This window comes from Jatropha curcas, chromosome 8, assembly GCF_041381405.1.
Source record: "Jatropha curcas cultivar XTBG-Jc1 chromosome 8, XTBG_Jcur_1.0, whole genome shotgun sequence".
Taxonomy (NCBI): domain Eukaryota; kingdom Viridiplantae; phylum Streptophyta; class Magnoliopsida; order Malpighiales; family Euphorbiaceae; genus Jatropha; species Jatropha curcas.
Window position 1 is genome coordinate 27,846,685 of NC_143158.1, and position 12,333 is coordinate 27,859,017.

Consider the following 12,333-nt stretch of genomic DNA (forward strand, 5'->3'; position numbering starts at 1 on the left):
TGAAGAAAAAGCCAAAAGAAAAAAAAAAAAAAAAAAAAAAAGGAAAGCAAGCAAGAAATTGAAAAGTAAAGACATGTTAAAACCAAATTATACATATATAGTAGAGAGTAAGAAAAGGAGTGGCAAGCTTAGACACATATAGTATACAATATTTTTGTTTTTGCATTTTGGAGAGAAAGACAAAACAGGTGAAGACAATTAGTGGTTCAATAATTTTAAAAAGAAGTCAAGTCATCAACCAAGAAAAAAATGAAAAAAAAAAAAAAAATGTAACTTCAGTCATTCACACTGAAACCCTGAACACACTGTGACTATTGCTTGAAAAGAGACTTCAAGAAAAAGAATAAAGGCTATTCTTTGTGGGACCAGTCTCCATGCCAGTTGCCACAAACAATTTATATGGAGTATTACTTGAGATTTTTTTTTTTTTTTTTTTTTTTAAGTATATAGAACTTGAAAATAGTTTCTATATTGAAATACCTTTTTCTTACCCGTTTAGAAGAAAACTGAAACAAAAACAGTATTTTTAATAACTCCAATAGATCAACATATAGCTTCCCACTTTCTTCCATACCCACTTGATAAGGCCTATGGCTTCATTAGCTTCCTACCCAAATGGGCTAAGAATTGTTGCAGTGGTCACTCTGCTTCTCATCTTTTCAGGTAAAACAAAAAAAAAAAAAAATGAAAGAAACCCATTTTAGTTTGAGTCTTTTGACACTACAAGCTGAAACTACACTACAAAGATAAAAAAGAAAAGAAAAGAAAGTTCTATCTTTTTATGAAAATTCATACCTTGTTGATTTGTGGCAGTTGGATCATCATCATCATCAGGAGGAGGAAGAGGAAACGAAGAAGAGAAGCAAAGAAAAATGCACTTAGGTTCAAAGCCTCCCAACTGTGAGAATAGATGCTGGAATTGTAGACCTTGCATGGCTGCTTTAGTTTCTCCTCCACATCATAAAACGACATTGTCGTCTAAAGGAGATAATGAAAATTATTATCTGCTCTCATGGAAGTGCAAATGTGGAGATAAGTACTTTCAACCTTGATACAAATAACAATAACAATAAATGTATATTATAAATAAACCCGTAATTTATAGCTAGCTACTTGGCAGCTTATCTTTCTACCTCTAGTTGATCACTTCTGTATCTGTAAATTCTTCTAAGTAAGCTTTGAGAACTAAATTATTAATTAGTATTGATCAAATGATTCTTTGATTAAGGGTTTGTTCGGTAAAATTAACTATTTTTGTAGCTAATTATTAGCTGTTAATTGTTTGAGTAGCTTTTAATAAAATACTATAAAATACTATCTTAACCTCTAAAAAGTTACTTCAAACACTACAATTATTTGCACATATTAAAAAAAAAAAAATAGCGTTTAACATGTTGATAACTACTTAATAAGATATTGCCGAACATAGCCTAAGTAAAATCAAAATACTTCACTTGTGCAAACAATTAATTTGTCAACTCCAAACGTATTAACTGTAATTGTAATTTCTGTTTGTTATGCTTACAACTTAATTATGAAATTAAGAGAGTGATCTCTTGATCTAATTTTTAATAATATGATTAATTTTCTTTTTGTTCTTTAAACTTTTAAAGTTACTTAAGATCTACACCATCGTATAGGGCATATAGGCCTATGGAAGACGAACAAAAACTAGCTTATCTCTGGTTTTGTTCGATTCTAGTCTTGTTATATTATTTCTTTATTTTCCCTCAAGAAACAGATCGAACAGGCTTTTGTTTGAAAAGTTCAGGACAGCTTCGGTCAAGTCAAAGTTCCCCTAGTTTTTTCTACTCAAATTATTGAATATATACCACCCAGCAATGCTACATTAGATTACAGATTTAACTGTATGATATACAAGTTATGATCACTTCTATGGCCATAAAGCAGCTAAATTGCCGGTTAGCTGCTCGAGCCCATTTAAACTCGTTCCACATAAGTCCAATAGCTCGAACTCGAAGCTCGAATTCAAACCCGTAAAGGGACAAATTTCTCTTTTAAAACAATAAACGTATAAACAAATTGAATTTGAATTTGAATTTGAAATTCACTCAAATTGTAGATTTTTAGAATTTAAATCGAGTTAAGTATAAATTTATCGAGTCAAGCTCTAATTCAACAAATCTCATGTTTTTATAGCCCTGATCACTTCTAGGGTATTCGCTTTCACACCAAGGTTGCAGCATTAAATGGAAACATTACAAGGAATCTTTTTATCAGCACAGAAGGAAAAGGAAATAGATGAAGTGCAAAAATTTCTAAACGACAAGGAATCTAAGTATTACATCCTTTTTTTTTATTATTATTATTACCATCTTAACATTGGAATTCGCATTACATATATGTATATATATGGCTTCTAAATGCAGGGTTGATAGGAAGGAGCATATGACTATTCTCTGGCTTTGCAAAATTATTATTTTGCGCCGATCAGAATATACAGAAGGCAGAACATATGCCACAGATACTACATTCTACTCATTCCCGTTTGCCAAGTTATTTCCGAGTTGGACTATCTACCCTCAGCGCCTTGCTTGCTGATTAGCTTCATATCCACATTTGTGGATCAGCAACTCATTGTTGCAAGCAGACTGGAATTCACATTTTCTGATGGTTTCCAGATAATATGTTCTAATTTAGCACAGAAGTTCTTGTAGAACTGCAAATGAGAGTTACACATGATAAAAACCGCGCGCATTAGTAAATATATGGAAGTATTTCGATCAGATACATGCTACTGCATATTCCAAAAATAAACAAAGCGAAAGCAAAGCTGATGTGTTGAGGCAAAGATAAAATCGCACATAATCTTCTAAGCATTTACTTTTTTTTTTCAGGCGATATAATCACTTACGGTCCTTGATTGGTCATAATTGGGAGAAAAATCATACAATTTTTACATCTTTTTTTCTTTCTTTTCACCTGTTTTAGCTGAATTCTTGAATCACAGCTTTATTTAGTCAAGTTGAATGCTTTTTGGCACAATAAAAATCTATAGAAGTTCACCTAGCAAAGTGACTAATGCTTATATCATATAAAATGACTTGTGTCAGATGAACACATCTTTTTCTCATGGCTAGATTAGCTGGCTTCTTACACACTTTATTCTGCACTCACAAATCATGAAACCCACCTGAATTCGAGGAAGGTGGATCCACATTCATGTGAGTGAGGCGTATTGTGTTAGTACCAGGAGCACACAATACTTGGCCAATTTTATGTACATTACATTATCAATGACACTATGATTATAAACGCAGCACGGCATGAAGATGAATAAAATAAAATTTATGAATAATATGATGCAAGTACCTTGTGATATTCAAGAGTATCTCCAGAAGCCTTTCGGACATCCACCATGAAAAGTGATGGTGCAACTTCATAGACCTGTGGCAATTTAGAAGCGGTACTTGAAATGAAACCAGTGGAAAATTAGCTTTTATAAAATACAACTTAGACAGAGAGAGAAGAATTATATGTGCACAGTTACCTCCAGGACAACTGCAAATGGTCCAGCTTTATTAGCGGAGATTCCTTCTAGTCTTGTCTGTAACAATAATTATTTATTGGAATCAATTGTATAATATGAAGATATCAAGGTCAAATAATTGCACTAATTAACATATCAAAATTCAGTCAATCAATTGGCCTCTATGTTGGTGACTTCTTTCACAGGGATTGTTCTAATTGTGTGACACTGTGACTCTTGAGTTATGATCAATTGGTTTGCTTTGTCAACTTGTTTGTATTTTCTCTTGACACGAAGTCTATCCACTTTCTTCTGTTATCAATACGATGATGTTCCATTCCTTAGAGAACAAAAGGAAACAGAAAAAACAAATGAACAAATATTTCCTTGTATATTCGCAGAGATGGCAGCATCAAACCTAAAGTCTTTTCTGCAAAATATACTTTATGTAACCAACTTCTGAGTGGTTTGCGGAATAAGATATGTTAACTTTATCCCTAGTCATAAACTTTTCTTATCAAGAAACAGGCCATCGACACATATTGCTAGAAGCACCAGTTTAATCCAAACCCAGCAAAACATTTTTCATTAGAAGATAGGGATACTAAACCAAACACAATTTTTTCTTTTTTCAAGAATTTCAATCAAGTTTTCGAAAACTCTCAACCTAGAATCCTTAGTTATCATGGAATCAAATGAATAAATTTAATCTCAAAAATGCTTCCACATGCAAAAAGATCCTTCAGTTTAGAAGAATGAATTAAGCGCAGGTCCATTACATAACTAAGACAGATATTTACAAGAATGGGTGAATGATTAAAAAATCTCAAACTTCTTGCATAGTTTTTGTAATGGCGATTTCTTTCAATGTTATTAATTTTGCATTTTGTTGTATCAACAGTAGCACCTGTTTTCTTCTTCTTATTCTTCTTTTTTTTTTTTTTTTTTTTTAAATGACATAAAGCAGTAATTGGAATATTGTGCCTGCATATTGAGACTCCATATGAAATGACTAACATGATTAATTTGACCAAATGTATGTTTTCTTAGTCACCTAAATTTGCCTACCAGTGACCCAACTAGCTGTTAGAAAACCAACTCAACTAATGGAATAGCATGTCATGATTGATATATAAAAAAAATTCACTATGATGTGGGGGAAAGGTACAGACTTTTTTGGTCATTAACTTCTATAAAAATAGGTCATGCAGAATCTTAATTGCGCACCACACAGCCAAAGAAGCTGTTGCATTATGATCAGAAAACAGAACAACGATTTAAAGTAACATAAATTCCTGTTAATAAAATAAATTGTAGCTAAGAAATGTTCCACAACAAGCCATACCTTGTAATTTCGTGTATGAACCTTGAGATTCATTGATTCTGCAACAGCTTCAATAGATGAAATTATAACATTTGCTGGTTTGCGGGATACAAAACGGGTTTGTCTTTTCACATAATCCTGCCATTAGCCAACAAACCGAGGCACTTTGATAATTGCAACAGTTATAGAGAAGCCATTTAAGGATAAAGAACAAAGAAGAAAAAGGAGATTGCATCAATGTTGGTGCAAGAATCACCAATAACCAGCTAACAGATGGAAACTTCAGGCCCTACGGATTTTAGCACATCACTTTTAATCATGCCTCCAACATATATATAAAAGAACCTGGAGGCTATGATACCAAACTCTATTATTTACTTGTCTTCTACCGAAAAATATATATATATACATACCTGTTGCCTATCAAACAATGCTGATAAATTCAACCCCTGGGACAGGGTAATCATCTCAAAGGCATTCATAATTAAAGGACGCCCCTGACTTTTATCTTCTGATTGCTCTGCTACATATTTGTCCTGCAAAATACCAAGAAATTGCCAATCAAAAAGAGGAAGACCCACCCAAAGATGGCCAAGAAACGGTCTACAAGACATTAGGCTGCGTTTAAGATACAACAGAGAAGGAAAGAGAGGAACTCAAGAAAAAGATATCTGAAGTCAAGCAAATTAATGCACTCATTTCTAGAACCCATCAATTCCAATTTTGGAGTCATGTGAGCTTACTCTTTTATTTTTATTATGGATAAGAAATAATCGCTAACCTCAATGTCATCAAAAACTGCACGAACATCATCCAAATTCACTTCCTCCTCTTTGTTATTTTTGACAGGCACATAGTATTTCTGAAACCATGGATCCCTTTTAATTCCTTCAATCCCTATACGCTGCCCAAAGCAAACTAATTATGGAAATGAGAAACAAATATCATAAGTATCCTCAAGTTCATACCAAATGTATATTTTGCCATTTATTCATGGGTTTGCAACATGCACTCAACTCAAGCCATACAATGAAAGCTTCCGCAACATAATTCTAGTTCGATAGTAGGTTTTAAGATCTCAATGAACAATAGAAAGGAACTCTTTTATCCTCGTGCCTGAACTGCCTGTAACTTGTATACACGAAAAATTTTTACAAGAAATCTTCTATAAAAGATCAGTACAGCAACAAGTTCTCGCCTCGTTAGTCTTCTATTTTTGCAAGGTCATGCTATATGCTTTGCACTAAAAGCATGCAAAAAGTCATTCAAATACATCAAAATAAAACCAAAACATAAAAATGGTAATAGAATCCATAGGCTAATCTAAGCCAATCACTGCGGCTCAGGCCACTAAAAACTATTGCATATAAATGCATCAATTCTGATTCACCAACTACTTGATATGGTGAATAAAACACTCACAGTTTTAGGGCTACGATCAAGTATCTTGTCTATCAAAGCCTTTGCCCCAGGAGAAAACCAATGCGGGCAACTATATTCTGCAGCATTTATCTGAACACAACAAGAAAACCAGTTAAAAAGTATCTAAAATATATTTGTGAGATATTAAGTACTTACAGAGTTCTCATTTAGCATAACAAAAAGAAGTCCTCATGGGAAGGATAATAATAGTAATAAACAGGAAGGATTTCACAGCTCTACACATTTCATGCATAATAAGAACAAACACAGAGGTAAAAGTGCCTCTTCAGAACTAAAAACCTCCATAAGTGATGCAGTTACGGATATATGCAAGACCAGTACCTCGGGATAACCAAAATAAAAGAACATAAATATGAGTCCATGCATAACAGATATGAAGAAATCTGGGGCAAACATGCAAGGAAATTGGCAAAACTGTTAATTTACATAAATTTACTTTATAATGAAAATGAGTGCCTTCCTGAACAGGCAAGGGGGATAAATATGAACATAAGTTTGGATATTTGGAGGAAATTCATTAGTTTAGAAATATATGGATTACACTACAAAATTCATAACCTGTTCATTTGACCCAAAAGAGAATTGATAGCAACTAACCTTTTTGTATAATGTTGGAAGGTCTGCCTCATCAAATGGAAGATAACCAGCCATCAGAACATAGAGAATGACTCCACATGACCACACGTCAGCAGCTGCCCCATCATAACCCTCGTGGCTGAGCACCTGATAGGCAGTCCTTTAGTTCAAGAAATTCAGAAATACTACAAAAAACAAGACCTTTTTCCCCACATGCAAAGATAATTGGCCTCACTAAAAGTTGCACAAATGCATCCACCTTGTCACAGACAATATTCAAGATATAGAAATTCGTGATATATCACAATCACAAAGAAAATGGTTACCAGGAAAATTATGAAAATTTATAGCAATGAATTGAAAAGACAGCCACAAGGAAAAGCTGACATGCAACAGCTAAAAAGGCCAGTGGCGGATCTACTTCAGAAAAAGGGGGTTAAATTAAGGCTTCTTCTTTTGTAAATTCCCTTTAGATGCATATATATATTTTCTGAATTGGACCCTCTTCTTTTGTAAATTCCCTTTAGATGCGTACATATATTTTTCTGAATTGACCCCTCTTCTTTTGTAAATTCCCTTTAGATGCATATGTATGTTTCTAAATTGACCCCCCTTAAAATTAAGATTACACCCTTTTTACAATACTCCCTCTGTCCCATTTTGTTTGCTTGTTATTCTTTTTTTAGATGTCCTAAAATGTTTGCAAGGTTTCTAAATTTAGATATGTAAACAATTACTTTTCCCATAATAACCTTTATGATTGTTCATTAAATGAAGGATTTTTATTAATATCTCAATGAGTTAAGGGTAAAAAATGGCTAAATAACTTTTATTGACTAAATTCTTAATATGCGTGTTTTGTCAAACCATGCAAACAAAATGGAATGGAGGGTGTATTTTACTATATATTGAAACCAGAAAATTTTCTTTCTAGACCCTGAAAAAGGCAATGAGTTCCATAGGGCAAATAAATTAAGCATCATACAGTTTCACATTCAGTGATTTTATCCACTCCTTCACAATCATCCCTCAACAAGAGTCAGCAAGACATCCATGTGTCCTCTGCCTGCACCCCCTATCCACAACAAAGAAAAAAAAAGTAGGTTGGGCTTCTTAATCTTAATAGCTTCTGGTATGGTTAAAGTTGTCGAGAAATCCTATATTGCAAGTAGAAATTCCTCATGCAATTTTATGGTCATTAAAAAGTTGCTGACAATGGGAAAATGACATTTTAAATGTCTAAACTTATCAGGAATTTCTATTAAGTGCCCAGAACATGACGGGAATCACCCCCAACAATCCCCATAAGTTCAGGCAAAATATCGTTATCCCCCTTACATTCTCCACAACTAGCCCATGGAATAACTAACTAAAACCTAGTAACCTAATAAATGATAACCACATGAGCTTGCCAAGTTTGCAAGCTGTTTGTCCAATGCATATGATGAAATTCAAAGTTTGGGACAGAATGAAGCTAGGATCATATCATGATGTAATTTTTAGGATCAAATAATGTCAGAATTGTGTTGAGCAGCAACACTCTCGTGCAAGAACCTAGGACCAAAACACGGGGCACGCATGTTGGCTAATTGAGCTGCAGTCGCTAAATGTGAGGGAGAAGGAGTGGATAGGAAAAGGCATCCAAAAGGAAGTTTTATTTAAAAATTCAATAAAACAGATGCATCACAGCAGTGCGAATCATTAGAAGGGCAGGAGGTGAAATGCTAGCATAGATGGAAAAATATAATAGCCGACACCAAAATCCTAGATGCGTATAGAACACTTGAAGAGAATACAAAATCTAAAGAGAACATATCATATTGCTTGTTTTTTGAGAGCATACCTCAGGGGCAACATAATTCGGGGTTCCACATGTGGTATGAAGAAGTCCAACCCCCTGGAAAATACATAAAGCCATAGTGAGGGCACAAGCAATGAATGTTTTGCATTACAGCTCAGAAACAAGAATTTCTGATGCCAATGGAGTCAAACAATAAGATTTTCAAGCTTACTTTCTGGGGCAATGCACTAAGTCCAAAGTCAGAAACCTTCAAATTTCCAACAGAATCAAGGAGGAGGTTTTCAGGCTACATAAGAAAGGGAATTAATCAGGATTAATGCATGACATCATGAAATATAAAACCATCTTACAAAAGAAATATGTCAACTACTATCATAACTGATCACCTTCAAGTCTCTGTGATACACACCCTTACTATGACAATAAGCGACTGCATCTATAAGCTGTTGAAAATATCGCCTTGCTTCATTTTCAGAAAGCCTCCTTTGAACCTGTTCAACCTGATGAGAGTGATATAAATATATTTTCCACAAGTCAACTAAGTAAGAATTGGTATTTTGGAGAACACAAGGCAACAGCAATTAGCTGTCGGGACTTAGGAAAAATGTACTATCAATTTTAAAATTCTTTGATCACGCTAGCAAGAAGGATTTCAAAATTTTTTAAGGATATCAGGACAACATCGCCTTACAATTTTATCAAATAGCTCCCCTCCAGTAACGAACTCAAGAATAATATATATCTTTGTCCGGCTTGCCAGTACCTAGAATTTGAACATGAATGAAAAGGAAAAAAAAATGTATGTTCATAATCATATATCAGAGAAAGTAGCAATCATACTGAACTACTACTAGATGGAGTTTACTAATGTTATAAGGATAATTAAAAAAGTCAAAATATATACCTCATGCAACCTAACTATGTTAGGATGTCTAACAATCTTCATGATTGATATCTCCCTTTTAATCTGGAGCCAAAACAAGGCATATTATTTATACAGGGAAGGAAAATAAATAAACTCATAACCCATAACGTAATTCGTATTAACTCCATTACGATGAATAGTATCAAGCAAAACAAATTAACATCCACCCCCTAGCGTTGCCATAACCTTAGGCAAAAACACAGTTGTCTTTGGCAGTTTTAACAGTTATAGGAACTCAACATTTAAAAGAATCTTGGTTGTCAAATTTTAGGCAGGAAGGAGAAGAGCTATTGTAGGTTCTCCATTAAAAACTATTGAATTTACATCCACCTTTTACAAAAGTACCTGATCAACCATTTTATGCTTGAGAATGGTAGTTTTTGCCATAACTTTCATGGCTACACTCTCTCCTGTTTCTCTGTTCTGTGCAAACTTAACCTTGGCGAAAGTTCCCTCTCCAATGGTCCGGCCGACCTCATACTTGCCTACCTTCCTCGTTAAGTTCTTCATGATTCCTTTAATTGCATTTCACGCACCAAATCCACTCAAATACTGCAAATAGAAAACAAAAATTACACAAAAAATCAGTATTAAAAGGAAGAATTGTTCATCAATTGTCAAATTTGGTAAAGCTATAGGAAGCTGTTAATTGATAATGGAATTGAAATTCAAGCAAAAGAAAATGAGAACACTATAGAGAATATACCAGTAAAATGCTAACCGGAAATTTAGAGGAAAGAAGAGTGAGGATTTTGCCAGGGAAATTAGATCTTCCAAGCTCAAGCCGGAGAATTTAGCTCGGTGAAAATCGGCTCCGGCGAGCGTTGACAAATAACAAGAGTTAAATGTGGAGAGAAAAAATGTATGAATTATATACTTCTATACCCTTCTACGCCACCAATAGGAATGGCTTGACCTCACCTGTTTTTTTATATGTTTGTATAATTTTTTTACACTAATTACCATTTCATCCTAATTTTTAATTTAATTGGCAAATTTTATTTTGAAACGGGAATTAATAGATACTCAGTATTTAATTAAGCTGATTCATATTAGTGGGTTATAGCTAATTTGCTAATTTAAAGCTAAAAAGTGTGTAAAAAAGTTTTAATTTCCATATTTTAAAAACTAGTCCATCAGAAACTTGGCATGGAAAGCATAATAGATTGTAAAATAAATAAAGAATGCGCTTTTCCTAAAAATGGTGGCTTTTTTTTAGAATATTATATTATATTTTCGTGGTACAAAATGACTGGCGTGATCAACTTTCAACTTCCTCATTCTTAATGATTTGGGTGGTGCGTTTCCAACTCAGCCGCAGATGAGAAATAGCAAGGCTTCAAAAGCTTTATCACTTTTTTGAATGTAAATGATTTTGATTTTTTTTAAAATGAATTTGAATAATATTATAAATGGATTTAGATTTGAGATACCGTTTAAATTAATTTTTAATTTTAGAGATTGAGATAGCATTTAATAAAAATTATTTAAACAGTTAATAGCTACCAAAATAATTAATTTTACCGAACGGACTCTCCTCGTTGTGCCAGATAATTGAGAACAAATTGTAAAACAACATATATGGCTTAAGTGCCAACAAAAGTCAAGTTGATAAACTCTATTAGATGCCATAATTAAGCCATTGATTATTGCTTAAATGAGATTATGCATAAAAATATTAATCAATACTATGTATAGGTTGGATTAGATCAACGATCTTTTTATTGATATTTAGCCATATTTTTTAAATAGATTTGAGTAGTTCTATAAATTGTTGAAATAATTAATTAGATTAAAGCTGAGTTTTGGGTTCAATTAAATATTGCAATTGATTATAACATTCAGGCTCCATTATTTCCAAAAAAATAATTTATTTTTGAAACATATTTTTTAAATGATTTAATTTTCGTTGTTTGATTGCAATATTAAAAATTAGTTAAAAAAATATTAAATTTTTAACTTGTAAAACCATAAAAATATTAATTAAGGGTAATGATGAAGTCATGAATGCTTGAAATAAATAACATATAAAAATGTTAATTAAGGGTAATAATGTAATCAAGTATATTTTTTTTTTTTTTTTTGTGAAAATTTTTTTCAAAATTTAATTATACAAAATTGTCTTATTTTCTTCGAAATTTGCAGTTGTCATTCAAAAAAATACAATTTTCAATATTCCTATAATTAATTTACTGAAACTATGTTTGAAAAAGATAAAAATGTTCAATTTCAATAATGAACGCCTTTACTTTGAAATTTTTGACTTATAATTTCAAATGGATTTTGACTTAATTGAAACTGTTAAATTATATAAGACAAGTCATGTACCCACGCGATATGTGGATTGTATAATTTTATATTTTTTAATTAAATTGAATGCAATTTTTAATAAAACTATTTTAATTTATATTTATATTTCTTTAATTTAAATAATTTATTTATGTATTTTTTATTAAATAATGGAAAGGTAAAATTATATGCTCTTTTTTAAATTCTCAAATATTAAATTGAAATATTAATTAGCACAATTAATTATTATAAGCAAATTATTGTTATTCAATTGATATAATTAGTTAATTATTTATTTTTTCTTTGAAATTCTCATATATTCACATCCATGACATCATTTTCATATTTTAATATGTTGCCATATAAACATTTAGGCCTTAAAAATTATATATTTATATAGAGATAGATGGATAGATAAATATTAGAAAAAATCTATAAGTACGAAAAATATAAAAATAAACAACAGAAAATAATTATGTCTAAGT

The 12,333-nt window shown here is 32.2% G+C and overlaps 2 protein-coding genes and 1 long non-coding RNA gene across 3 annotated transcripts; 1 reads left to right on the forward strand and 2 right to left on the reverse strand.

Annotated features, from left to right (window-relative positions):
* Positions 1 to 411: 411 nt before the first annotated feature.
* On the reverse strand, positions 412 to 932 carry LOC119370373 (uncharacterized). The gene is made up of 2 exons (XR_005177918.2): positions 796 to 932; positions 412 to 655 (listed from the first exon to the last, which is right to left on the reverse strand). It is a non-coding gene; the product is annotated as an uncharacterized LOC119370373 (long non-coding RNA).
* Positions 487 to 1,212, forward strand: LOC110010080 (EPIDERMAL PATTERNING FACTOR-like protein 1). Its single transcript, XM_020681450.3, has 2 exons — positions 487 to 663; positions 814 to 1,212. Exons 1-2 carry the CDS (start codon positions 591 to 593, stop codon positions 1,050 to 1,052), a joined length of 312 nt encoding a protein of 103 aa, XP_020537109.1. The 5' UTR covers positions 487 to 590; the 3' UTR covers positions 1,053 to 1,212.
* A 1,084-nt stretch (positions 1,213 to 2,296) lies between these two features.
* On the reverse strand, positions 2,297 to 10,466 carry LOC105639377 (CBL-interacting serine/threonine-protein kinase 24). The gene is given in 16 exon segments (XM_012223416.4): positions 2,297 to 2,620; positions 2,622 to 2,680; positions 3,334 to 3,408; positions 3,512 to 3,568; positions 4,836 to 4,952; positions 5,228 to 5,350; positions 5,596 to 5,718; positions 6,237 to 6,326; positions 6,855 to 6,980; positions 8,677 to 8,730; positions 8,846 to 8,920; positions 9,021 to 9,125; positions 9,326 to 9,397; positions 9,539 to 9,601; positions 9,905 to 10,111; positions 10,266 to 10,466. Coding segments are annotated over 15 exon segments (1,329 nt in total). The 5' UTR covers positions 10,070 to 10,111; positions 10,266 to 10,466; the 3' UTR covers positions 2,297 to 2,595.
* Between the last annotated feature and the right edge of the window lie 1,867 nt (positions 10,467 to 12,333).